Source organism: Chaetura pelagica, unplaced genomic scaffold (assembly GCF_000747805.2).
Source record: "Chaetura pelagica isolate M959 unplaced genomic scaffold, ChaPel_1.0 scaffold11, whole genome shotgun sequence".
Lineage (NCBI taxonomy): Eukaryota > Metazoa > Chordata > Aves > Apodiformes > Apodidae > Chaetura > Chaetura pelagica.
Window position 1 is genome coordinate 6,830,368 of NW_009952694.1, and position 25,069 is coordinate 6,855,436.

The 25,069-nt window shown below is 41.2% G+C and overlaps 1 protein-coding gene across 1 annotated transcript in view; it reads left to right on the plus strand.

Moving 5' to 3' along the window:
- The window catches only part of NRXN3 (neurexin 3), a 965,840-nt gene that overhangs the window by 268,975 nt on the left and 671,796 nt on the right, over window positions 1-25,069 (plus strand). The window contains exon 10 of the mRNA XM_009993910.1: window positions 24,411-24,614. Within this exon, the coding sequence (XP_009992212.1) occupies window positions 24,411-24,614 (204 nt within the window). The remainder of the gene's footprint in view (window positions 1-24,410; window positions 24,615-25,069) is intronic.

The window sequence follows — 25,069 nt, forward strand, 5'->3', positions numbered from 1 at the left end:
TTTCGTCTGAGGCTGCCAATTTCCCCTACAGTTAGTGGGAGTATCTTGATCGAGTGGCCACAATGAAGCAGATTCATTTGTCATGAAAAATTATTTCCAATATTTAAAATTACTATATAGACCTTGGAGATGTTATCTGTGAAATTAGCTTTCTCTGTCTCTGCTTTGCCCAGTCAAAGCCATCAAGCTGAAAGGCAGGCACTGGCACAGTGCATTTTCTGTCTCCTTTCTTCTTCTCTACTAATCTTGGGGTGAGAGGAAAGATTTGGCTTTAATTGACTCTGTCCGTGTGGAGATAGGCAGTTGCCCCTTGGACACTTTGATTGGATGAGGCTATTATGTGATACGGAAAGGATATGCAAAAGCACAGCCGTCACCAGGAGCAGGGAAAGGTCCTACTTGGTACTGGTATTGGCTTACCCAGCTTGGTTTGTGTGCCTTCTCCCATAGGCACTTAATCCACAGAATAGCTCACAGGGTGGTGCTGTTGAATCCATTGCCACTAGGTACCAGACTCGAAGGTGTGGGTCACCAGAGGGAAACCATTCTCACTCCCTCTGCTAAAGGGTCTGAGAATGCATAAAGGAGAGAGAATTTTCATAATCTTTTCATAATTCCTTTCCATACTAGCATTCTCATTGTTTTCTGGTAATTGAGAGAAAGAAGGATAAAACTGGGAGATAAGGTGCAGAAGAGGGAAACTGTATTCTTATAAATCAAATCTTAATGTGAGTTTCTGTAGCTGTATCCTGATAAATCAAATCTTAATATGAATTTCAGAGTGACTTCCCACTTTGTGATGATTATAGGTGATGAGTAGGTAGATAGGTAAAACATAAAATTCAGGAGATATCCATCACATTAATGCAAAAGTCTACCCACTGAAGAGACAAAGCAGCAGGGAGGATGTCAAAGAAAAGCAGCCTCATAATAAGTGATGCTTATAAGCTCATGATGCTTCTGTTTCTTACAGCCTGCATTTGTTTCTGAAGTTCTGCCTGTTAAGGCAAGGTCCTCTTGTAGTCAGTCTGGGGCCACTGTGTAGGGGTTTCTCACCATCCTAATCTTGTGTTCTGGTGAGCAACTTAGCATTTTTCCATTTCTGAGCAAGGAAGAATTGTAATCCTTCATGTTGCGATACCACTAAAGGGAGCAGGACAGGGCAGGTTGAAGGGAATTACTGTTGGAAGTTGTATCAAAGCACCAGTTTAGGATTCAAATGGAGTCATGTGGAATCAGACTTTCAAATCTGACTACCCCAATACCCAAAGGCCCCATTTCAAACTGCTGAGAAAAGAAAAAACATGGTATTTTAGGTAGTGAATATTTATCTGCTACCTTTCATTAAATGATTAAAAATGGAAAATGACAATTCAGCTGAGAAGCATATTAGATTGACAGCTCTGGGAAACCTAGGTTTGTGCTTAGAATGAGACATATATAGAGACCAGCTATCCTGTATATACCTTAGTCATCTCTTGGTGGAGTATTTGCACTAGAGATTAGAAGGTAGGTCAGTCCTCCTGACCTGCTTGTTCTTTGGTGGAGCTGCAAAGTAAAGTGGTGAAAGGAGGAGCTCTTCTTCTCTAGCTCTCAATTCCTCTTTATTGCTGAGAGACAGAATGAACCATGAGGCAGCTTAGTGCACCCAGCCCAGGGAACAGAGCAAAGGTTCTTGAGCAGATCAGAACAAAATGGAGTTTCTGCTGCCTGTATCAGCAGCCATGTTAGGACAAGATTGCCCCTGAACAAGTGATTGGCAAAAGGTGTGTGCTTGCTAAATACAGAAACCATCTTAAATATTTTATAGTTTTGTTACTGGTTTTGTGTTTTGGTTTGGGGTTTTTGTTTGTTTGTTTTGGGCTTCTTAAATGTATTTCTGTCATGAGTGTTTGTGACTGAAGAGAAAAATGAGGTCAAAGGAAAGACTTCTGTCATATTAAGAAACTTCAGAAGATCTAGAGTCCTTACACTAATCTCAGTGCCTAGGATCTGTTTCCCAGATATCGAAGCCTAACAATTCGGTGCCTAATTGTGGAAACATCCAGGTTTTCACCATTTCATTACCATCTCCCTAATGAAGATTTCTTCTGTTGCAGTCCAGCTATTTTATGTAAACACAAAAAGCCGCTGCTACTCCATTTCTGCTGGCCAGCTGTCATGTCCAATTTGTGCAGATTTCCTTTATTCTGCAGTTGCATTTGATTGTTCTGCCCTCTTGGAGGACTGACCGGCACTGAACTTTAGCTTTTCCCTCCCTGTCAAGTGTTACCCAAGGCGGATTTAGCACTGCAGCCAAGGTGCTTACCTCGAAGCTTGTTTTAAATAATTCCAGCTTTTCTTCTTGTGGAACACAGGGTTGGCTAGCTGAGATGTGGATCAAGTAAGGCACAGGTAATAGCTGCAATTCACTTTTCACCAGTCACAGTCCAATTCTGGGAGCATGTACCACTGCAGTGTGAAGGAGCTGCCTTTAGCCACTTTTGTGTAGGGGGTGGAAATTGTCCAGAGTTCTGCAGGATGGAGATTTGCTCCTGTCCCAGTCTGTCACCCTCCTTTTTACTGAGGAAACTTCACAGTTCTGTATCTTGTTCAAACACTTGCATTCCATTCCCCTAAGCCTTCTGGGTTCCTTCTGTGACCTCACCTTCCAGTGCAATCAAATTTCACTTTTCTGTTTGGTGCAGAAGAGCAATGAATGCCTTGGAAGATTTCTTGGGATGTAGGAAAAGGGGGCAAGGGAAGGAATGCATAGAGCTTTGTCAAACAGAAGGCTGTTATTTTTTTCTTGTGTCATTTTATAGCCTGCAACCTTTTTGGGTAAAGCAATTAGGCAAAACGGAAAGGATTAAAGAGAATCAGAAATTATTTATCATACTCTTTTTTAAATGTCTCACTTTGATTTTGCTTTATCTTTTAATTTTTTATTTAAAGTCAAAGGCACTTGTGCTGCTTTAAAAATAATCAAAACATAAAGGAATGTCACAAATAGCCATGTCAAAGAGTAATGAATCCAGCAGACAGAAGGACTTGAGTCCAAAAAAAAAAGGCAGAAAAGTGTAGGCTGGAATTGGTATTGACTGTGCAACGTGCACGGTGCTAATGGACCTGCAGAAGAAACAAGAACATTGCAGCCATAAAGTGAAAACCTGGTCTGCTGTGAATACAGATAAGGGTAGGAAAGACAGTGCTTTTATGGGGCTACTTTCACATGCATGGCCTCTTGAGCTAACCTGCTTATAAAGTCAGAGTGACAGGATGTAGATTAGCAATCAACATCCTCATTTAGCCATTTCTCCCCAGGTTGCTTTACACTGCTGTTATTTCTCTTTTGTCTTTTTTTTTTACTGGCTAATGACTATTTGCTGAGTTGTTCTATTCTCTTTTGCACAATTTTTGTTGTTGTTTTTTATGATGGTTGTGTATTATGTTTTTTTTGTGTGTGTGGTTTTTGTTTTTTTTTTGTTTTTTTTTGTTGTTTTTTTTTTCCTGAGAGAAGGCATAGAAATTAAAATGCTGGTCATTTACTCTTCTTTGTGTCTGTATGTGTGTATTGCCTACAGTTCATACCCTCTCTGTGCCACCAGCCAAGCCTCGGTCAGTAAGTGTTGGAGAAGTGGCTTTGAAACAGCTGCCATGAACCTTCTGCTGAGAGTTGTTTCTTTTCCCAGACATCTCATTGCTCAGATAAGGAAGAGATACTGGCCTGTATCCGCTTGATCAGTGTGCTCCATCAAAGTGTTGATGAAGAAAATCCTCTTAAAACTGTGTTGGACCCATAGATTTTTTTTTTTCTCCTGTGTGGATCATTTGACAGGGAGTAGCATCCTGTTAGGCACAGAAGAGATTGTGTATGCCAAGAGCTGGAACTCAACATCGGTTTGGGTGCCTGCAGGTGGTTGTGTATTATGTTTTTTCCTGCTTCAGCATTGCTCTTGGGTTACACACTTGAGCAACTCCTTGGTGAAAACTACGTAGGAGGGCTTCAGATCAGGACAGAGGACCACCCAGATACAATTGGGAGATATGGGAGTCTTGGCATTAGACTTGTTTGTGCTTAGGACTGAGATGTAGGCAGCACTGAGGTGAGGCAGAAGTGTTCAAGCAATAACCTGTAACCTATCTGACACTTGATGAGACTATTTTTGCACACTGGCAACGGATTTTGGGCTATTCTCTGCCAGAGGGATGCAGAGCCCGCCAAACCTCACGGTATTACCCCCTCTCTGTACAAGCCAGAGATGGGGACTGAGATAAATTTTTCTACCCTTGCAGAGAGGTAACAAATGGAGGAGCCTTCAAACTTAAAGGAACAGGCAAAGTCATAGTTAGGAGAAAGCAAATAAATTGCTGACCTCTCTGCTTAAAGTTAAAGCCCACATTAAACAGTTTATAAGGGTGCAAAATTATAATTCTGTGCAAACAAGTGCCATTTTTTTTGCATATAGGCAGAGCATTTTCAAAAAGAGATAGATACAATTATCATCTTAAGTTTTGGGAAACTGTGATGTAGAACAATTAATGTACCTACAGTAAGATTCAAGATTATAACAGTAATTAGCCACAGACCTAGGCTGAGGGGCTGCATTTACTTTACTGGGATTTAAATGTCTGAATCTAAATATCAGATAATTTAGTCATTGTACTCTTAGGTCACTAAGCTACTTTTTCCACCTTGCAAAAGATATCTGGTATCTCTAAAATAATACTTGCAGATCTCTACAGAATGGTGATGAAGTCCTGGGATATTTGGTTAGCAGTTCCTAGAGATAAATACTTACATACTATGATAGGATAAAGGTAATTCATATCCGAACCAGAGTTTCTTTATCTTCTCCTCCTCTCGTTTTCCCACTCCAAAGTGCACTGATGAATCACTTTGGCCTTTCAGCCATGCAGTAATGAAAACTGATTACTGTACAGCTCCCCATGGGTGAGCCTCTCTCGTATCCTGTGTACCTGGCCAAAATCCAGGGGATTCCAACTAACTAATACATGGAGGTAATTAGCAAAGATGTGCTTATAAGACAAAACTGAAATTGTACAAACCTTAAGAAACTAATGAACATTAAGGAAAAGTTATCTGACATTGAGAGCTAAAAGACACAGTGATTTCCCCTGGACCAGGGCTAAAAGCACAATAAGTGCTGTTACTTGGAAATCCTTGCAGAGCTGCCTCACAGGAGCTGTTCAGAAGGTGTGTTGCAGCTTATGGGGCGCAGAGCTCTACAGAGAGTGCAGTCCTGTTCACTTTGCAAGTCCATCTGCTGACTGCTCCAGTGGCAGTACCTGCAGACGATCTGTGTGAACATGGGCAGTTGTGTCATGTAAATTCAGCATCACTGCAGGGCTAATGAGTAAATTTGATCAGGGCTTCTCACACAACGAGTCTTGACATATATAGGACATCATTAATTCAGTGCTTCACAAAAGTATACAGTATAGACGTGCCTTGGGATTCTCTTTCTGGCTTGTATCGTTACAGACAACTTCATTTTTCTGTGATTTTTCTTCCCCAGCTGAAAAAAACCCCAGATAATTAAGTCTTTCCTAAGTCATAGAAGGCTCGCAAGGTGAAAAGTTGATGAAATCTTAAGAACTTCAGATTCTAGTATGAGAAAATTTCAAGACCAGCAAAATTATTTTTTTGTTAATCTCTGACCTTCTGTTTCATAGTTTTTCTTGATCTAATGGACATCCTGCCCTGAGAACAGGTAGAAAACCTGACCTAGTAATTGATGCTTATTTTTGTGTTATCCAGCTTATTTTCCTATTATTGCTACTTGACACGTAGTGTTTTATTTTTCCACAGTACAGAAATGTGGACAGATTTTGGTTTTGTGTATTAATAGCTTGATTTTATATCTCCAAAATAACAACATTGCCTAGACCTACAATGTTTAATAAAAATTCTTAAAGGTCAGAGATTTTCCTTTAAAATAGCAGTGACTTTCCTTTTTGTGCTACTGTTCTATATCCACAATGCTAATAAAATCCTTGTGTGGTTGTTGAGACACAGTGCTGGATTTTTTTGAGGTGTACAAGCAACCTTTTGTAGATCAAATGCTGTAGTACTTGAGCCACTCAGAGGGAAAAAAAATTCTAGTTTCTTTGGCATTGAAAAGGTAAAATTATTCATTGCCCTTTATGAAGCACTAAACAAATGATGAGATTTTGTATGGGGTGTCAGCGATTGGCTGGTTGTATTTAACTCGATAGTGAAGTGAGATTTACAGAGCACACAAGAAAGGAGCCTTAAATAGTTTTACCCATTGACCTTTGCTAGGATAATAAGCCTGAATATCAACTCCTCACCAGTTAGATTATGTACTAATGAGGTTACATTGGATACTCTACTACAGGTGTGCTAGTGAGAAGTATTCTTAGTCACATGAGTAGAAACCCATATTCAAGAAATGTGAGTATAAAAAGTGTATTCTCTTAACACGCTTCCATAGCTATTTCTTGATTAAAAAAAAAAAAAAAAAGTAAAGAAAGTCCTTAAACTGTAATTGAACAATATGAAGGAAACTGGGAAAAAAGTTGAAATATAATCAGGAGGCTGAAGGGAGGAATTATGGAGAAAGATTAGAAGAGTTTGGTATGTATTACCCAGTAAAACTATAAGCTCATGGGAGGATGATAATTCAGCTCTGATGAGAGGACCACTGTCCCAAGAAGGGTAATTATTTAAGGAAGCACACAGGACATTGTGGAATATTGGGTTACATTAAGAAAGGAAAATAATATCATAGCATACTAATAATGAGCTGTGTTTCTTTTCACTTTGTTTTGCTATAGCAGGAACCCTAGAGAAGAGATGGAAATCCTATTAGTTAGACAATGAAATTAAGATGGCTAAAGCAGCAGAGTATAGGCAGGCTGCTATGTGCTTTAATGAAATGAGCTTTGTAAGAGGCAAGGAAACAAAGGGAAAGCTGCATGACCTAGCAAGCTTTTCTATTTCTATATTGTATGGATCTGTAAAATGTATGCCTCAGAATAATGAAAACCTGGAAATGTCTTCCAACTTCAAAAGACCTATTTTTTTATTCTAAATCCTGCTAATGACTGTGTATGTTTTCCCAGTTAGTGAGAATGTGAATGATTTTATAAGATATGCAAGTCACTGCTTCCCAAAGTATATTTTATTTGATTCTTATTACAATTACTTATTATAGTAACTCATACTGAATTAGGAAGGGTAGAAGAGCTTATTGTGTAAAACTAACAACATTTTAATGCCTCAACTTCTTTGCTAGATCCTTAAGAATTGTGGAACCAAATTAGAAACAACATTATGCAGCATATGTTACTGTATGAATTGAGAAAATAATGTCATTAAGGAAGGTATTCACAGATTCATCAAGTCATAGAATTGTCATGGTTGGAGAAGACCTTTAAGAGCACTGAGTCCAAGCGTCCACCCAGGGAAGAAAAAACAAATAAACCCACAAAACCAACAACGACACACAATCCCCAAACCCCCACCATACCCATTAGAGCATGCCCTGAAGTGCCAGGTCTACATGTTTCCTGAATACCTCCAGGGATAGTGACTCCACCACCTCTGGCCAACCTGTTTCAGTGCCTGACTACTCTTTTGGTGAAGAAATTCTTCCTAATAGCCTAAACCTCCCCTGGTGCAATTTCAGGCCATTTCCTCTAGTCCTGTTGTTACCCACTTGGGAGAAGAAGCCAACTCTCATGTCCGTACAACCTCCTTTCAGGTAGTTGTAGAGGTCAGTGAGGTCTCCCTCAGCCTTCTCTTCTCCAAACTAAACAACCCCAGTTCCCCCAGTCTCTTCTCATAGAACTTGTTCTCTAAACCCTTCACCAGCTTGGTAGCTCTTCTCTGCACTCACTCCAGCACCTCAATATGCTTGTAGTGAGTGGCCCAGAACTGAACAGAGTACTCGAGATGAGGCCTCACCAGTGCTGAGTACAGGGACACGGTCACTTCCCTACTCCTGCTGGCCACACTATTCCTGATACAGGCCAGGATGCCATTGGTCTTTTTGGCCACCTGGGCACACTGCTGGCTCATGTTAAGTAGGCTGTCAATCAGCACCCCCAGGTTCTTTTCTACCAGGCAGCTTTCAAGGCATTCTTCTCCAGGCCTGTAGCATTGCCTGGGGTTGTTGTGACCAAAATGCAGGACACATACGATGTGGGAAAAAGCTATTACCAGAAAACTTTAAATCCCAAAGTTAAAACTTGATTAGAAGAGGTATTCAGAGACTTATATAAGAAAGAGAAGCATGGGAAAATGTAGCATATGTCCAAGATTTTTCTACGTTGCTGGTAAAGGAGAGCCTACTGTAAGGCTCATTCTCTCAAGGCCAGTGTATGAGCAGAAGCAAGTACATGTACTCTTAGCTGTTCAGCTTTCTGTCAGGTGGAGGACAGAGGCTTTTCTGACTGCTAAGCTGTCATCCCAGATATTGCTCATCAGCATAAAAAACAAAAACAGCAATATAAAATGTAATCTGATATTTGACTTGCATTTAGTCCTGCTCTGTCATGGACTTTGCTTGGTCTTTTGGCAAATCAATTAGGTTCTGCTGCATAAAAGCAGTAAATCCTGACAAACTTCATGGTTGCCGTGTGTAGTGCTGAGGGGCCCATCAGCTCTTAGAGTAAAATCCCAAAACATAAGCTATGCACCTATGGTGTGAAGAAGTCATTAAGTGAGGATGGTGGTCGTGGAAGCCAGCACGCTGCCAGCTTCTGGGGGGAAGCAGGGACAAGGTGCAGGTAGCCAGTACTGCATGCCAGGTACAGGGTATGTCAGTCCCTTCTTCCTAGGTGCAACCTTCATCTTGCTGCAACCTTGATCTCAATGCCCACATGAATATGAAATTCACATTCTAAAACCTGCTTCAAGATGCAGATGCCAAGTAGCATTGTGTGTGGTCATACAGCTACAATGTGTTGATGAGGCTCTTTTGTGCTTTGCTTAGTTGCTGTGCATTTATATTCCCTTCTGTCACCGTTTGACTCGGGTCTGACAACAATGCTCTTGATCCCCTTTCCCTCCCACCCAGGTAGGGAAGGAGAGAGAGAAAAAGAGAGAGGCTTGGCTGGATTGAAAACTAAACTACACAGCTTTAATTAAACACTAATGAATGATATAAGAAAATATATACAATTATATACAAATATGTTCAGGTATGGGCAAAAGCCTCTCGCCTCCCCCCACCCCCAGGAACTCCCACAGCACTCCCCTGAGATTAAGACAGTCCCGAGGAATCCTGGAGCTGCTGCTGGAGAAAGCAGAGAGTGATGAGGGTCAGGAGAGCTCGGGCCTAAGGGTCAATGGTGATGGGTGGACGGAGTCCTCCCTGGACACCAGCCATGGATAGAAGAGAAGGGGAGAAGAAGGAAGGAAGTTGTCTTCTGTGATCTCTGGCCTTCCTCTGAGCTTACATAGATATATGGAATGGAATATCTCTGGCCAATTTTGCTTTCTGCCTAACTCAGCCTCCTACGGGGGGGTCACAGATCTCCCCATAGTGTCTGAGCCGGCAGAGTGCAGGTGCGACCTTGAAGCCTCAGTAGTTAGAAAAACATTCCAGTGTCTTATCAGCCTAGCAGAACACACTGTTGCTAGTTAAAAGAAAGCTTACTGAAGGAAAAAAAAAAAAAATCAGTAAAAGGAAAATTGGCTTCATCCTGGCTCAAACGAGGACACCTTCTTTTCATTAAACGGAAAATCCTTTGTTGTCAGACCCTAAATTGTTTGCAGTTCTGTGCCTTGATCTCTCCACATGGCTAATTCCTCACAGGATGTCCTCTGCTCTATCCAACAGTTCTGCAAGTGACTATGCACCTAGATTCCTGTATTCTTTGTGTTGGCAACCTTGTACCTTGTGGAGAAAGTGCTAGTGCTATGTTAAAAATTATGGAAGCTTGGGAGCTTCTTAGACTGGCCATCTATTATTGTGAGGTTTTTAAATTAGATTGGTGGTGTTCTGTTGAGCTGTGGCAGGAGTGAGTGAGAAAAAAGCACTGTGATTTCCTTGTGTAGATGCAGATGAAATTAGGGAAGTGTGACAGTCCTGCAGCAATCCTGCTGGTTTCGGTGCCTTTGTTGGAGCACAGCTGTGCCCAGCAGCTGGTCTGGAATCAGGGAACCAGGAAATTTGCACAGTTAGCAGATATAAATAAAGAATCTGTAACTATGAGAGATGCTTAACTCTGCAGCAAATAAATCCTAGTCCAAATGAAAGGCTGATTGAAATCTTAAAAAACTGTCTCATGCCTCAATTCTTTTTCTTTGAGTCTCTCTCTATCTGCAAAATTTGAAAGAGAAACAGGTGTTATATCTACAGTCTTACCATCTATGTTCCAAGTGCTGTCAAGAACTGTCCTCGTTCCTTTATAGATTTAGATTATTTTTAAGCTTGTGGTTTATTTTCCAATATCCAAAGGAATCATTTGCCTCTTCATTATTTTGATTTATTTGATATTTGTAGAATTTTCCATGGACTGGCTAATGAAGAGGAGAACAAGGAGGTGGCAGGTAGCTCTAGAGGGAGGAACAGGAGCCTAGTGGTCGTGGAAAAGTAGTTCAGGGCGTTGGATGGTGTCCCTGCAGTGCTGTAGCTTTGCAGTGTGACACTGGCTGAACTGCCTCCTACTTCTGTCTCAGTTTCTGCTGTGGAAGTAGGCCAGTTCAAAAAGCATTCCTGAGGGCATCTTAATGCTTTAAAATTGTGCTGAGAACTTCAAATAACAGGAATCGAAGACCCGAAAGTCATCCTTTTAGGTTACTTACCCCTTTCCCTATTTGGTTAGAGTATGTCAGCTACTTATTTTAGAAAACAGGATGTTCTTTGTGTAGTGTGGTGTTGAGTTGTGTCTAATCCTTTGCAGGTGTAAACTAGGAAAAGCTGCTTCTGAAACAGCAGTTGCTGCTCCAAAGCTCATGCAGCCGTGAGTGGGAACTGGAGACTGTGCCCAGCAAGCGGTGGTGAGAGCTGGTGGCAGTGACACTGCACAGAAAAATGACTGGGTTTTGCTGTGTGTGTGTCTCTGCTTTCTCTTCCACCCCAGGAGGAGCCACACTGCTGTCCCTTGAAAAAAAATCACATACCAAGTACTTCTTAGTTGCATATGTGAGGAGTCAATTGCAGCTTTCCTTACCTCAGGCAGCGCTGCTTCCTATCCCTTACTGTGCCCTCAAAGTATCTGAGCAAGTGCACCAGCCCCTGGGACCCATGGCCTCTGCACCCCATTGCCTTGTCTGCTCACCCAGCAGCTGTTGGCTCACTTGACTTGCTAAATTCCTGCAGGCAGCCCCCACGGGGACAGCCTTTGCACTCCTTTTATCTTCAAATAGACCTAAAATATATACTGAAGAGTACTGTTTGCTTGCTGCACCTGAACACAAACAGCCTTTCCACCTCCCAGACTCCCTCTGTAGCCTCTTGGCCCCTCGAGGAACCCTTAGGAGAAAGCAGAGCATGTTGTATTGCAACTGGCAGGATTGTGAGCAATCCCAGTGTAGGAGCCTATGAAGCACTTTATATAGAAAACAGGGAGAAGTGGCTGGCTCTTTGTGCAAGGGTCTGCATGTCTGCTTCTATGAGTGAAGAGTTTAACATCCGTTTTCTCCAGAGATATGGGGATTGATGGGTCATATATTAACGTACGAGTTTTTAAACTTTTGAATTACTCTCAGTTTACAATAATAAATTGAAGAGTTATATGAAGGAAGCCACCTTCCTGTATGTATTCTAAGTACTCATCTTCCATCATGTTAGTCTGATAGCTTTCACTTGCCCTCACTTTCACATTAAAAAGGGAAGTAAATTGAGCTGTCTTTAATGGTAGTGGAGAGTTAGACTCCAATGACCTGTCAGAAGTAGTTTCCAAATATGTCTATGCCTGATGCATAATACCCTCAATACAAGAATTGATTATGTTTTATTTTTCTCTTTGCAAACTTTAAAAAATATATTGGTTTTAGTTTTGTAATGGTTTCTTACATGAGAATCTAAAAATATGTTGTGGAAGACAGGTAAATGACATTTCTTTCCAACTTTCAGGTCAAATAAAGGAAAATCACGAAGTGACTTGTTGAATACATCTCAAAAGTCCTAATTTTGTGTTCTTCTGCTTTAGATAGTAGGCTAACTTTATTATGGGCTCAAGGGGAACATAATAAAGAGATCCTTGTAAATATTGTTTCAGCAAAGTAGACAAGGAAATACTGAACTCTTTGGTCTAGATTCCTTTTGTTTTGGTGCATAGCAAGGCCTAAGATTCTTCTCATACTTGAGTCACTAAGGAAAATTATTTGGGAGCTACACCACCAGATTATGAGGCAAATGAAAAGTGGCTGAAAGGAAAGCACTTTGGTTCTGGAACGGCTGAAATGCCCAGTAAGTGAGTATCGGGGGACTAATTTAGCTGTTTTAACTTGGTAGCATTTCTACATTCTTCCAATGCTGGTAATTTTCATCAGAAGTTAACATTATCAGTCTTAAAAAAATAACCAAGGCTTAACTTTGGCTTTATTATATTACTTGTTGTGAAGTCTCTTATCTGTGGTCTAAAATTGGGAATAAAATCTGGCAGTTTGAGAAAGTAATCACATCCCTGATGTAGACATATTTTGTCACTTAAAACATACCCTTTTGCTTCACCAGCACCCAGTGCTGTAGAAAGCAGCGTATAATTAAATGTTGCTGAAGAAGGTGACTGTCAGTCTGAATTCAAGACATGCAGGTCAAACCAGCATTTGTGTCTCTATGTGCAGGCTGCTAAACTTGATTCAGTTACAGTTTCACCATTAGATGGCAGTTTCACTTACTCTTGTATTTTCTCAGTGTATGTTTTAAGACGAAAAGTTGTTTCTTCTTCCAAACTGAGGAATTCTTAACTCTGCCCTTAGGCATCTCCGTGAATTTCAGTATCATGGCAGCATTATACTGCATAGGTAGCTTTTTCAGGAGTGAAGAAACAGATACAAATTTTTTCAAAAATAAATAAGTAGTTTAGAAAATAAGGAAATGAACTGTGATGCTGTGGAAGGTTATAACTATGTGTATCAATCAGTTTCATAATTTACTAGAACTGTCTTCAATATTTAAATAATTACCTTTGTCCTTTAATAACTTTCTATTATTTTTTTTCAGAAAAAATGTGCACACTCTCAGGTTATACAATGAGGGAGATCAGTTAGTAGTTCTCATTTCTTGAAGAGCTGGGACTATAAGCAAATTTAATTCTGAAGAGTTCTGCTAACACTGAGAGATGTTAGACTTAGAAATAAATACAGCCCTGGGGTGCTGTTTCAAACATCACATGATAAAGCCCTTGCTTTTTTAAAAAAGGCAAAGAGAGGTTAAAAGCAATGGCCATGATCCTAGGCTTCAAAATAAAAAACGAAACTGCATCCTGGGAATATTTAGATTGAGCCTTTAAACTTCATCTCATGAAACTCAATAAACATTGCATGCAGATATTTTATGAATTCAGAGTTCAGAAGTGAGAGATTGGTTTTTGCTCAGGATCACTTTGCTTCTGAGAAGCTGAAGGACTGAACAAGCTTCAAAGGCTGCTCTTCCTCTCAAAGTATAGTACTTCCAAGACAAAGCTGAGCCTTAATGAGTGAAACATTATGGAAAACGTTTGCATTTTGTAGGATTTTTATAGTAAATTGGTACCTGTCTGGTGCATAGCACACAGATTTCATTTTGCCTGCTTATTGGTACTGTTCATCAAGCACCACAGTGGCCATATTTTAGTTGTTCAGAGCTTACCTTTCGGTTTGGGAGAGTGAAAGCTTTGCCATTCTTCTCTTGTTTACATTTTTCTCTCATGTTCCACCCTTTGTGAGGAGATACTCAGTCTAGCTGACACAGGTGGAGTGTTTATGCAGTGTACAGAAGAATTATATGCTCTGGAGAACCAAGAGGCTGCACTTGGTGTATCTGTGTTTCCCAAGAGAAAGGGTGCAATGTGACTAGATACAACCCTTGTTTGCTTTAATATAATGCAGAATGTTGTTCTGACCTGAAAAAAAATTGTTGTTAAGGCAAAGTTAGACCCTTTAACTCCTACTGAAGATAACAATATTGTGTGTTTAGCAGCATTGTGCATATTTTGTTTTGTTGTTTTCCAAAGTTGTTTGAAAACTGGAAGGAGAGTATACTTGAAAAAATATAACAAAATTTCATTTCTGTTTTACAGGTAGGAATTTTCTGATGTGCTGTGTTTATTGCCTTGTGCAGGTAGCTGGCTGGTTTTGCTATTCTTTGTATCAGCCTTTTGCAAAGGAAAAAGAAAAATATGAAAATTGGGGGAAAAAATGCTATGTTCTGATGCCAGAAACGGTAAGAGTGAGAAATCTGACAGGTGATCTGTACATACAGCTAGGTAATTTCTGAAATTGTACAGGATCTTCTAGGATGTAAAAATCTCTGGAATGTCTTCTCTTTCCTTATATTGGCTTTGATATAGCTTTTTGCCTCTTATGAGAAGGCTTGTGGATGGGGTCATGAATATTTTCCAAATTGGGGGCCATCTGAGGCCATCTGGGGGAGAAAGGCTTGGTACCAGTTTCACATGCCATTCCACTAGCAGGCTTCAGGCCCAAGTAACACTTGTGGACTCCCCCACACAGCCTCTCCCCCTTCCTTTGTCCTTATTGCAGAGCTTTCACTCCTTGTTATCCCTGTTCTTGTTTGTGTGACTCCTTTGAGCTATGGGCAGATGTGAGGGTCACAGAAGTGGGGCTGCTTTTATCTGCCCCTGTTTGCCTGAGCAACACCTGAACCCTGCTCCCTGCAGCTGCCTTTTCTGAGTTGCAGCTAATCCCTTTCCTATGGGTGCAGAAGCAGTAGGGGTGTAGACTGTAGAAGGTCCAAGAGATGGGGTTAGGTATCACTGGAGCAACAAGTTGAAAAACTGAAAGTGTGTCTATAGATGTAATTACCCTCACCCACCCCCTTGCCCGTCTTGACCTCTCCCGAGTTTTCATTGGTAATGATTAATGGCTTTTTATCACTACAGATAAGTACTATTTGAAAGAGTAGAAAATGTCAGCCTCTCTCCCCCCAACCGTTTTGGGGGCTTGTATAATGAGGGAAGAGAAAAATTTTCATCTCTGAAGTAAACACAATTTGCTGGTAGGACCAGTTCTAGTCAGGCTGTCTCAGAGCCTGTAAAACCTCATGATGGATTTGCCACAGCCTTTATACAAAGTTAATCTGATAGCCACGCTCCCATCTGCTTTTACCATGCTTTGTTAAATTCCATTGGGCTCTGATCTAATAATTTCACTTTCTCTGATACACTTTAGAGCTTTGGCCAAATAAAATACGTGAAAGCATTCTCCAGTCCTCCAAACATAGATTTGAACATCTGGCCTTCCCCCAGACTTTCATTGGCTTCCATCTTTGAATGTTCTCTTTGTTCTGATTAATTCCCTTCCTTTTTTTACAGTGTTAACTCTTACTAGGTACCTATTTAATACTCATATCAACAAGAGCTAATTTCTGCATGAAAAATTGTGCATCTAATTAACGTTATGGGCAATTGGAAGCAAATAGATGGTGATTAACTGTCCTAACCTTACCTCTGATCCCACTCAGCTAAATGGGATTGCTTTTGCAATTTAGTCTCCTACTTCCATCTCCCCTACAATTAAGATCTGGGAGATATTTTATGTGAAAACAAACAATTCTTTCTGCTGTACAGAAGCATTAAAGCTTCAGCTGCTGACTTTTTTTGCCAAACACTTATATTTTCATCAGAATTCAGAATCTAGCCTTAGAGATTGAACCTCTTGTCCAGGTTAGCAAAAATATTCTACTTGTGAGAGGTATTATTTCTTCCCCTGTCCCAGACTTCATCAGAGCACAGGAAGTCCTTCAGGTCATTCTAAACGGAGATTTTAAGATGTGGAAAAGCATGTTATTATGCTGAGATTATAAAACTTGTGTTTTTCTCTGTCTGAGGTATTTCTGAACTCTGGTCTTTAGGAATGAGTGGTTGATGTTTGAATTTTTCACCCCACCCTTGGAGCAGAACCGTCAATGTATTGTTGTTACTGCTGTTCTTAACAGCACAAACAAATGTGTTGGGGGAACAAACTCTTCCTTGCTTTAGTCTGTGTGACTTTAAGGACTAGCACATAGCAAGGTTGTTCAGGTGTCGTGGTTTGGGCCCAACCAACAAAGAAACAGGCACGTGGCTGCTCACTCAACTACTGCCCCCCACCCCCCCCCCCCTTTTTTTTTTTTTTTTTTAATAATAATTTAATTTCAAACTAATCAGATGCACTCAGGACACAAAACACAAAGAGCAGGGCTTACATATATTACCCCCACCCCTCCCTTTTTCCTGGGCCCAAATCACTTTGTTCCCGGTTTCCCCCCCTTCTTCCCCCCAAGGGGACAGGGGATGGGGGGTTTAGAGTCAGTTCACAGACTGGTGGTTCCTGCCGCACCATCCTCCTCAGGTAGAAGGATTCCTTACAGTCCTCTCCTGCTTTTCCCCGGGGTCCATCCCATGGGAGAGTTCTCCTCAAACCTCTCTCCTTCGTGAGTCCTTCCCACGAGGTCAGGAGCTGCTCCAGCCTGGGCTTCCCACAGAGTCACCGGCTCCTTTGGGAGCAGTCAGCTCCTCTGGCGCCAGAGTCTTCCAAAGCTGCATAATCCACTGGCAGCAAAATCCGAGTCCACTGGCCACAAAATCCAAGTCCGCTGGCCATGTTCACTGCTCCTGGTGCCCCCAGGGAATGTTCCACCACGTTCCTCCATGAGTGCAGGGGGACAGCCTGCCTTCTCACCATAGGTTGCAGAAGAACTAACTTCTGCTTGGGCACCTTCTTCCCCTTCTTCCTCACCAACCACCCAGGATCTTCACCCCAGCACTGTCTTTCACCTCTTCAGCTCAGCTCTTCTTTAAGTGTTCGCTCTGCTCAGGTGTTATTGTTGTTCCTTCATATGTTAATCGCAGAGGCGCATCTATTGTCTGTCTAATGGCTTTTTGACTAGTTTTGGAGCAGGGGGAGCTTCTTATTAGAGACCTGGGGCCCTTCCCCCACTACCAAAAACCCCACCAAACCAGCACATCAGGGACCTAGAGAACCTAAGAACACCATGATGAAATGAAGCTTTTTATTACCTGCCCAGTTGTTGTGAAGTTCCTTTCCAGGCAGTTAATTTTGCAGGTCTGCTGCTTAGCATCAAGTGAAGAATTTGTATGGAAAGTGATGTCATGCTGGAGGTGCAGTCACTAATAAGCAGACACTGAATTTTGTCTGAGGAAACCCTCTTCCCTGATGGACTGCATTTAATCTGCCATAATTTGATGTAATGGATCAGAACCGTTGTAAGAAAATACATCACATCTAGTTTGCTGCTGGCAATCTGGAGAGTAAATGTCCCTCTGGACTTTATTACAGTGGACAGAAGTGCTTTAGACAGGATAAATAGCAGGTTATTCCCATCAAAACTCTCTTAACTTGGAGTTTTCTATTATCTCAAGTATAAAGAGAATAATACAGGATGTGGATTCTTTCTCACATCTTACTTACAAGAGGATACAAGTGTATTGATATGGGGTGACAATGTGACTGCTTTTCAATTTCAGTTAGAAGCAGGAGAGATCCAAGCATTTCAGCAAAAGTCATAGATGTCATAAAAAGCGCCTTGAAAAACTTCTGCAAAGAAACAACATTTTCAGTCTAAGATACCTCATGATGCCAATATTTGGTCCTTTTTTAGCTGGAATACACTCAGGCCTGAGGAGCTATGCTATTAAGTCTACTGATAGAAGCAGCTGAAGAAGATTCAGCTTTACTTAACTGTGACATCAAGGTGGTGCTTTTGGAGTATGACACTTTTTATTGTATTATGACTGCTGCCCTGAACTTCAAAGTGAGTAGAATGGGCAGCACAGTGGTGAATGTGAAAGTTTTAGGGTCACAGCTACTGTCATAATTTATACATCTGGTGTTCTATTGACTGGAGGATCTAATAGAATTTGCCAGCCCTCACTAAACCTTCACAGCTTCTACAACAAGTAGGATTTATTATCTTTTACAGTTCCCATCAAGATCATTGGAGGCTCTGGGAGCTTAAAGAAGAAGAAAAATATTAATGGAACTCTCTTGCCCATTAATATAAATCTTTGAATTTTGAATGGAGGGCTTGAGCTGGCTGCCATTGCATGTAAACCCATCCATTGAATGCTGATGTGTGCACTGAGATGATCCTGCACCACAGCCTTTGGCATTTGATATAGACTTGTAGGATTTCAATAACTGTATGCTTTTGTGTAATTAGAAGCAGTGTTTTGGGCTATGAATTGCTAACTCTGTTGTTAGCAAGAAATACTGATTTTGTAAGAGAGAAACTGCACTGGATCATATTTGGAGTCAGAGGGACAGCTCATGGACATTTCTTTGATTGTCTAAACAAGGAAATTCTGGGTAATTTGGGTCATCATTGGTACAGAAGCACCATACATGCCTATGTAAATTCTTTTCTTTTTATCAGATTTTTTTTATTTTTTTAATCAACAATTTTCTTTACAGGTACTAGAGTCATACAGTGAAATTCGGTCTGCAGGACAATCATGTTTTCAAAAGGCAGTGTCTATTGCTTGAAAATGGGACTTAATTTCTTTAATCTGCTAGTGAGGCCAGTGGCGTCTTGGCTTGTATCAGGAATAGTGTGGCCAGCAGGAGTAGGGGTGCAATTCTCCCCCTGTACTCAGCACTGGTGAGGCCTCACCTCAAGTACTGTGTGCAGTTCTGGGTCCCTCACTTCAAGAAGGATATTGAGGTGCTGGAGCATGTCCAGAGGAGAGCAACAAGGCTGTTGGAAGGACTAGAGGGAACATCTTACAGGGATAGGCTGAGGGAGCTGGGGTTGTTTAGCCTGGAGAAGAGGAGACTCAGGGAGGACCATATCTCTCTCTACAACTACGTGAAAGGTTGTAGTCAGGTGTGGGTTGGGGTCTTCTCTCAGGCAACTAGTGAAAAGATGAGAGGGCATGACCTTAAGCTGCTCCAGGGGAGGTTTAGGTTGGATATTAGGAAGTACTTCCTCGCAGAGAAGGTGATTAGACATTGGAATGGACTCCCCAGGGAAGTGGTGGAGGCACCATCCCTGGATGTGTGTGTTTAAGGACTGGATTTGGCACTTAGTGCCAGGTCTAGCTGATGTGATGGTGTTAGTTCATAGGCTGGACTTGATGATCTCAGAGGTCTTTTCCAGCTTCAGTAATTCTGTGATTCTGTAAAAGTAATGAATATGAGTATGGGAGGCAAAGAGGTGTGCTGTGGATTGCCTACATTTGTCTATTTTGTGGTTACAAAGCTTTGGCACTTTTTCTTTAAGTATATTTGAATTTTTGCGAGAAGGTGAAGATGTTTGGTCTGTATTCCCCTGTAGTTTTGAACCAGCATAACTGTTTCCTACACTTGCTCCTTGCCAGGTCTCTCATGCCTCTCTCATTATTCACACTTGTCTCTGGAAGCTCTGCTCCATGAGATTGGGTGGCAATAGCCAACTCTTGCAAATGTAGCTGTAGGGAGAATAGGTCATGTGCCCTGAACTGCTGTCATTGGTAAATCCAGCTAAACTTTTCATGAAGGGAGGATATTTTTTTCCTTCTTTTTCAACTGTCATCTTTCTGGAAATTTCAGGAAGAAAGTTTTATTTTAGTCTGGGAGGCAGGGGAAAGAGCTCACGGGGAAGAACTGGAAAATGCAGAAAAAGCTAAAAGGGAGAAGAAAAGAAAGAGGCAAAAAATGGAGATCAGTACAAGAGGAAGGTTAGAAAGCAGGAGAAAGAGCATAAAGAGGTCTTGAATATTTCTGTCTGTATTCTAAGAATATGCCTGTTGCTGTCTTCCCAGGAGGCTTATGCAGAGCCTGGTGGGGAAGCAGCAGTGAATTTCTCCTTTGGATGCTAAGCATAAAATTAAAGCTGGCAGGATCTCAGAGCACAAGACTGGGAAGCTAATCACTCCTAATAACATATTGATTTTCACAGATCCCTGGCATTATGTCATGGCAGTTTTGAATCAGCACCTGGTTTCTTCCTCTTCCCATCTCCAGGCTAATGGCAATGAAGCTTCTGGATTTGGAATCGCAAATAAATGCTGCTCTGCATCTTTTTTTTCTGTACAAATCTGTGGGTCCCAGAAACATAGTTTCACCCATTGCTCATATGCATGCCTTTGTGGGACATCCAAGTATAATAGCTACCCTAAATGTAGAAGAGTGGAAGGATTGTGCATTTATTTTAAACATGGATAACTCTGCTGTATTTATGGTGCTGAACACAAGTATTACAGTCCCATTGCTGCAGATGGCTGAGGACAGTCAAATGGATTCCTGTATGCAGGCAAAAGTTGCCAGCTCAGGTGCCTAGGGGGCTGAGGTCACCTAGTTGTTGTGAGGTTGCATTCAGCCCTGAGCAGATTTGCTGTATGTGTTTCTCATCTTTAACATGCCTTCCTCAAGTTTTGGGGGCTAACTGCCAGGGTAAGGAAATGGGTTTTATTTGTATGACTGCTACTAGGCAACTACCCTCCTCTGAAGGGATATTTTCATAGCTGGAAGGAATGATGTTCTTGCAAGGAGATCTGCTGAAAAAGCTCCCAGATACTCCGGATGGTGAAGACTTGCAAGGTTGAGAATGAAATCTCTTTCTGTTTAAAATATATGAAGTGCATAGGTGGTCTGATCTGAGCCAGGCTGAGGTCAGCATAGGGCACACACAAGAAGAGAAATTCATCATTTCCAATGGTTGTGTGGAGGCTGTTGCAATTATTTCAGGCTATTTAATTTTATCTGCTTAATTGTCTCAAGGATTCATTGCTCTCTGTTTGTAACATACTAGCTGGGGAAGGGACAGCAGTAACTGATTCAGGGCACTGTGGGGTGTCAGTTGAAACACTGTCTAGACTTCTGTGCCTTCTTCAGCAATTCTGGGTGTTCTTCAGGTCCTTCTTATACAAGTATAATAATAGTGGTTGGAGTTTCTTGTCTAATAACAGTAGTTGTCTGGCAATGGGGTCAGTGGAGCTGAAGGACACAAATTCTTTTTGATGAGAAGAGACTCCTTATTGCCTCACTTTTGATTTGTTGACTTTTAGTGTCTACAGAAAAACTCCTGTTTCCAAAGCACCTAGCACATGATGCTGTGGAAAAGGAAGCAGAAGAGCTGGGGCACTTGTGTCAGCTACTCCCACTCAAAGTCCTGATACTTTCCAACCCCCTTCTCACAGCTATTGAGGCACTAGGCCAAGCAACGGTTTCATGCAAGGCACATCTGAGCTGAAGGCTTCAAAAGAGCCATTTCGTGCTTGACTGCATTTTCTAATACAATGCACAGAGAGAGAGAAGAGAGAGAGAAAAGAGAGCAAGGAGGGTTTGTGTGTACATACACATTGCTTTTGAGTGTATGTATAATATACAGTACATTTAGTTCCCGCTTGCAGCTGTGGGTGGCAAGTAAGAGGTACAGACGTGAGGGGGAAGAGAAATGAGCTTTGAAAAGAAGAAACGGTTCCTCCAGCTTGAAAAAAGAAGCTTTATTTCATTTTCTATTTCATGGCCAAGCGAAGATGTGAGTCCCCAGGGCAACACTGCCAGCTGGTACTCAGAAGGTCTATGTATGGCTGAGTGGATGTTGCGTGTAGAGATCTTTGTGTGTGCAGACCATGACAATGTGGGGGGACTGCAGCTAAGAAACTTGGTAAATAGGGTTGATGTTCACAGACAACTTTTTTAATGTTGCTCCCAGAAAAGTTTTCTTCTAAACTATGTCCCATGATCAGACAGGTGCTGCTTACCAGCTATTCATGCTGTGGGTTGCTGCACCAGGACAACCACAGTGAACCCCACCAGGTGCTTTGTGACCATACTACCAAACACTACTTCTCTGTCAATTTATCAGCTGGATATGATACTTACATCCTTATTTATCACCTCATTTGCTTATTTATTACATGCTGGAGTTTTGTTATGGGCCATTGAGGAGCCAGCCATGGGTGCTTTCCAGCTTGGACATATATCTGTTCCTCAGTTTCCCATCATGTACCCTGCTCTAGCATCTAACATTTAGGCATTGAGAGGACATAAGGATTGGCTCTGCCAACCTTGCTGTTTTCCTGTCAGCATGAGTGGCATGGCTGGGAAATATGGTACAAAGGGATGAAACATGAGGAGAACATCTAGAATCCAAATACAAGTTGTTGCAGTTGGTTAAATTAGATGGGGTGTTAGCTTTCTAGGGTATGTGTCTGGGGTGCCTGGTAAAAATCACAAACATTTGAGAAAACTGCAGCTAAACTGGATGAGAAACTGGTTAGAGTGATTTCTTTACAGACCAATCCTTCCAGGGAGCTGAACTGGTCTTTTTTTTAACCTCTGGAATTTTTGTATGTAGTTTTGTGGTAGGAGTCCTACATGGAGCACTCTCTACAGCATTACCTTTGATAAAGGTTGGTTGTGGGGAGAAGGGATGCTCAGTGTTATAAATTAATATTTTTATGTATATTTGTACATTTTGTGGATAAAAATGCTTTAGATCATCTTCCCAGGCTGAAACAATGATTGCCATGCTGTAGAAGTTGCTGCAGTTCTATTCTACCCCCTTAGAGAAGAATATCAGTTTCTGCAGACCCTGAACAAATAGAGAATACTAAGTACTATAACTCCTTTTCTCAGCTGAACTTCCCATTTTCTTTGATATCCTCAAAGATCATAGAAACATATAATTTCTTTCCTTGCTATTTTTTTTTTCTCCTGCTGGCTTTTATTTTGCCTTCATCTCCTGACTTTTTCCGTGTTTGAATGACACTTAAACTTGCAACAGAGTTTGCTTTTTTCCTTTCTTAATTTGTATTGCAGTGCCATCAGCTGTGTCAGCAGAGCTCTACTAACATTAGTTGGCAAGGAGGGGAAAAATAAAGATCACAAAACTTCACAAATCTGATATAGAAAAGACCTGTTAGGAAACTTGCTTCATACTGTTCTTTTTTTTTGAAGATCTTGCAATAGACTTAAATTTCACTCTAACTAAGCAACCACTCTTAAGAGTTCTAGAAATAGGAACTCTGAGCTGTCAAAGGCAAGACTAAATGCTCTAGTAGAAGTGCTGTAGACGTTATTTAAATTAATCACTACAGCAACTGCTAGGAAAGGCTGGACTGATGGAGGAGATTGCATCTTCTGGAAGACATGAAAAACAGTCTTTGCCAGCTCATTATCACAAAAGGACCCTGATCTAACACACTTGTCCTTGGGGATTGTGTCTCCATGGGTATGTCTGCCTCCAGTTGTGAATACTATATCTTTGTGTTTGTTGCTCATAGATTCCACATAGGGTTGCTGAATTGTGGGGAGAAGGGATGCTCAGTGTTATAAATTAATATTTTTATGTATATTTGTACATTTTGTGGATAAAAATGCTTTAGATCATCTTCCCAGGCTGAAACAATGATTGCCATGCTGTAGAAGTTGCTGCAGTTCTATTCTACCCCCTTAGAGAAGAATATCAGTTTCTGCAGACCCTGAACAAATAGAGAATACTAAGTACTATAACTCCTTTTCTCAGCTGAACTTCCCATTTTCTTTGATATCCTCAAAGATCATAGAAACATATAATTTCTTTCCTTGCTATTTTTTTTTTCTCCTGCTGGCTTTTATTTTGCCTTCATCTCCTGACTTTTTCCGTGTTTGAATGACACTTAAACTTGCAACAGAGTTTGCTTTTTTCCTTTCTTAATTTGTATTGCAGTGCCATCAGCTGTGTCAGCAGAGCTCTACTAACATTAGTTGGCAAGGAGGGGAAAAATAAAGATCACAAAACTTCACAAATCTGATATAGAAAAGACCTGTTAGGAAACTTGCTTCATACTGTTCTTTTTTTTTGAAGATCTTGCAATAGACTTAAATTTCACTCTAACTAAGCAACCACTCTTAAGAGTTCTAGAAATAGGAACTCTGAGCTGTCAAAGGCAAGACTAAATGCTCTAGTAGAAGTGCTGTAGACGTTATTTAAAGTAATCACTACAGCAACTGCTAGGAAAGGCTGGACTGATGGAGGAGATTGCATCTTCTGGAAGACATGAAAAACAGTCTTTGCCAGCTCATTATCACAAAAGGACCCTGATCTAACACACTTGTCCTTGGGGATTGTGTCTCCATGGGTATGTCTGCCTCCAGTTGTGAATACTATATCTTTGTGTTTGTTGCTCATAGATTCCACATAGGGTTGCTGAATGCAGTTAAACAGCTGCTGTGTTTTTCGCCAGTTACATGCCTATCTGTGTTAAGTGGTATGGTTTTTGTGAACATGGTGCTCTGTGATGTCAGGCCACCTCAGAGGTGTAACTTCTTTTTATTCTTTGCAATTGCTGATTCCTTGCAGAGGCCTCTATATTGAGCTATGATGGCAGCATGTATATGAAGATCATCATGCCTATGGTCATGCATACAGAAGCAGAAGATGTCTCCTTCCGTTTCATGTCCCAGCGTGCTTATGGGCTGTTGATGGCAACCACCTCACGAGACTCTGCTGACACTCTGCGCCTGGAGCTGGATGGAGGCCGTGTCAAACTTATGGTCAATTTAGGTATTGTATAAAAACCTTCCACTGCCCCTTCACTTTGGGCTTGTGATTAGTGTTTGTTTATTTTTTAAATAATTTTGTTTAATTTCTGTTGGTTTGATTGGATTGGTTTCTAAACGAACTGCTGAGACTTTCATAATGATACTCTTTTGCGGAGAGAAATTCTCTTCTGCATTGCTGCATGAAGATTTGCTGTCAGTTCTTCGTTACAGACAGTGTCGGTTTTTAAGACTTTTAAGTTTCCTTTCTTGGTCTGGGACTGGTGAGCTCTGTGTGAGACATGCTGCTTGGTCCATCTTTTGATCAGTTACATCCCTCATTCATCCAGCATCACTCAAAACAGTCAAAGGCAGATGTGGGAGGGAAGCAAAATGGATACAGCAAGCAGAAGTCCTGCAAATACCATAGCCTATATAAAATTTGGCAGTGTTTGATACAACTTAATCTATTTCACTAAT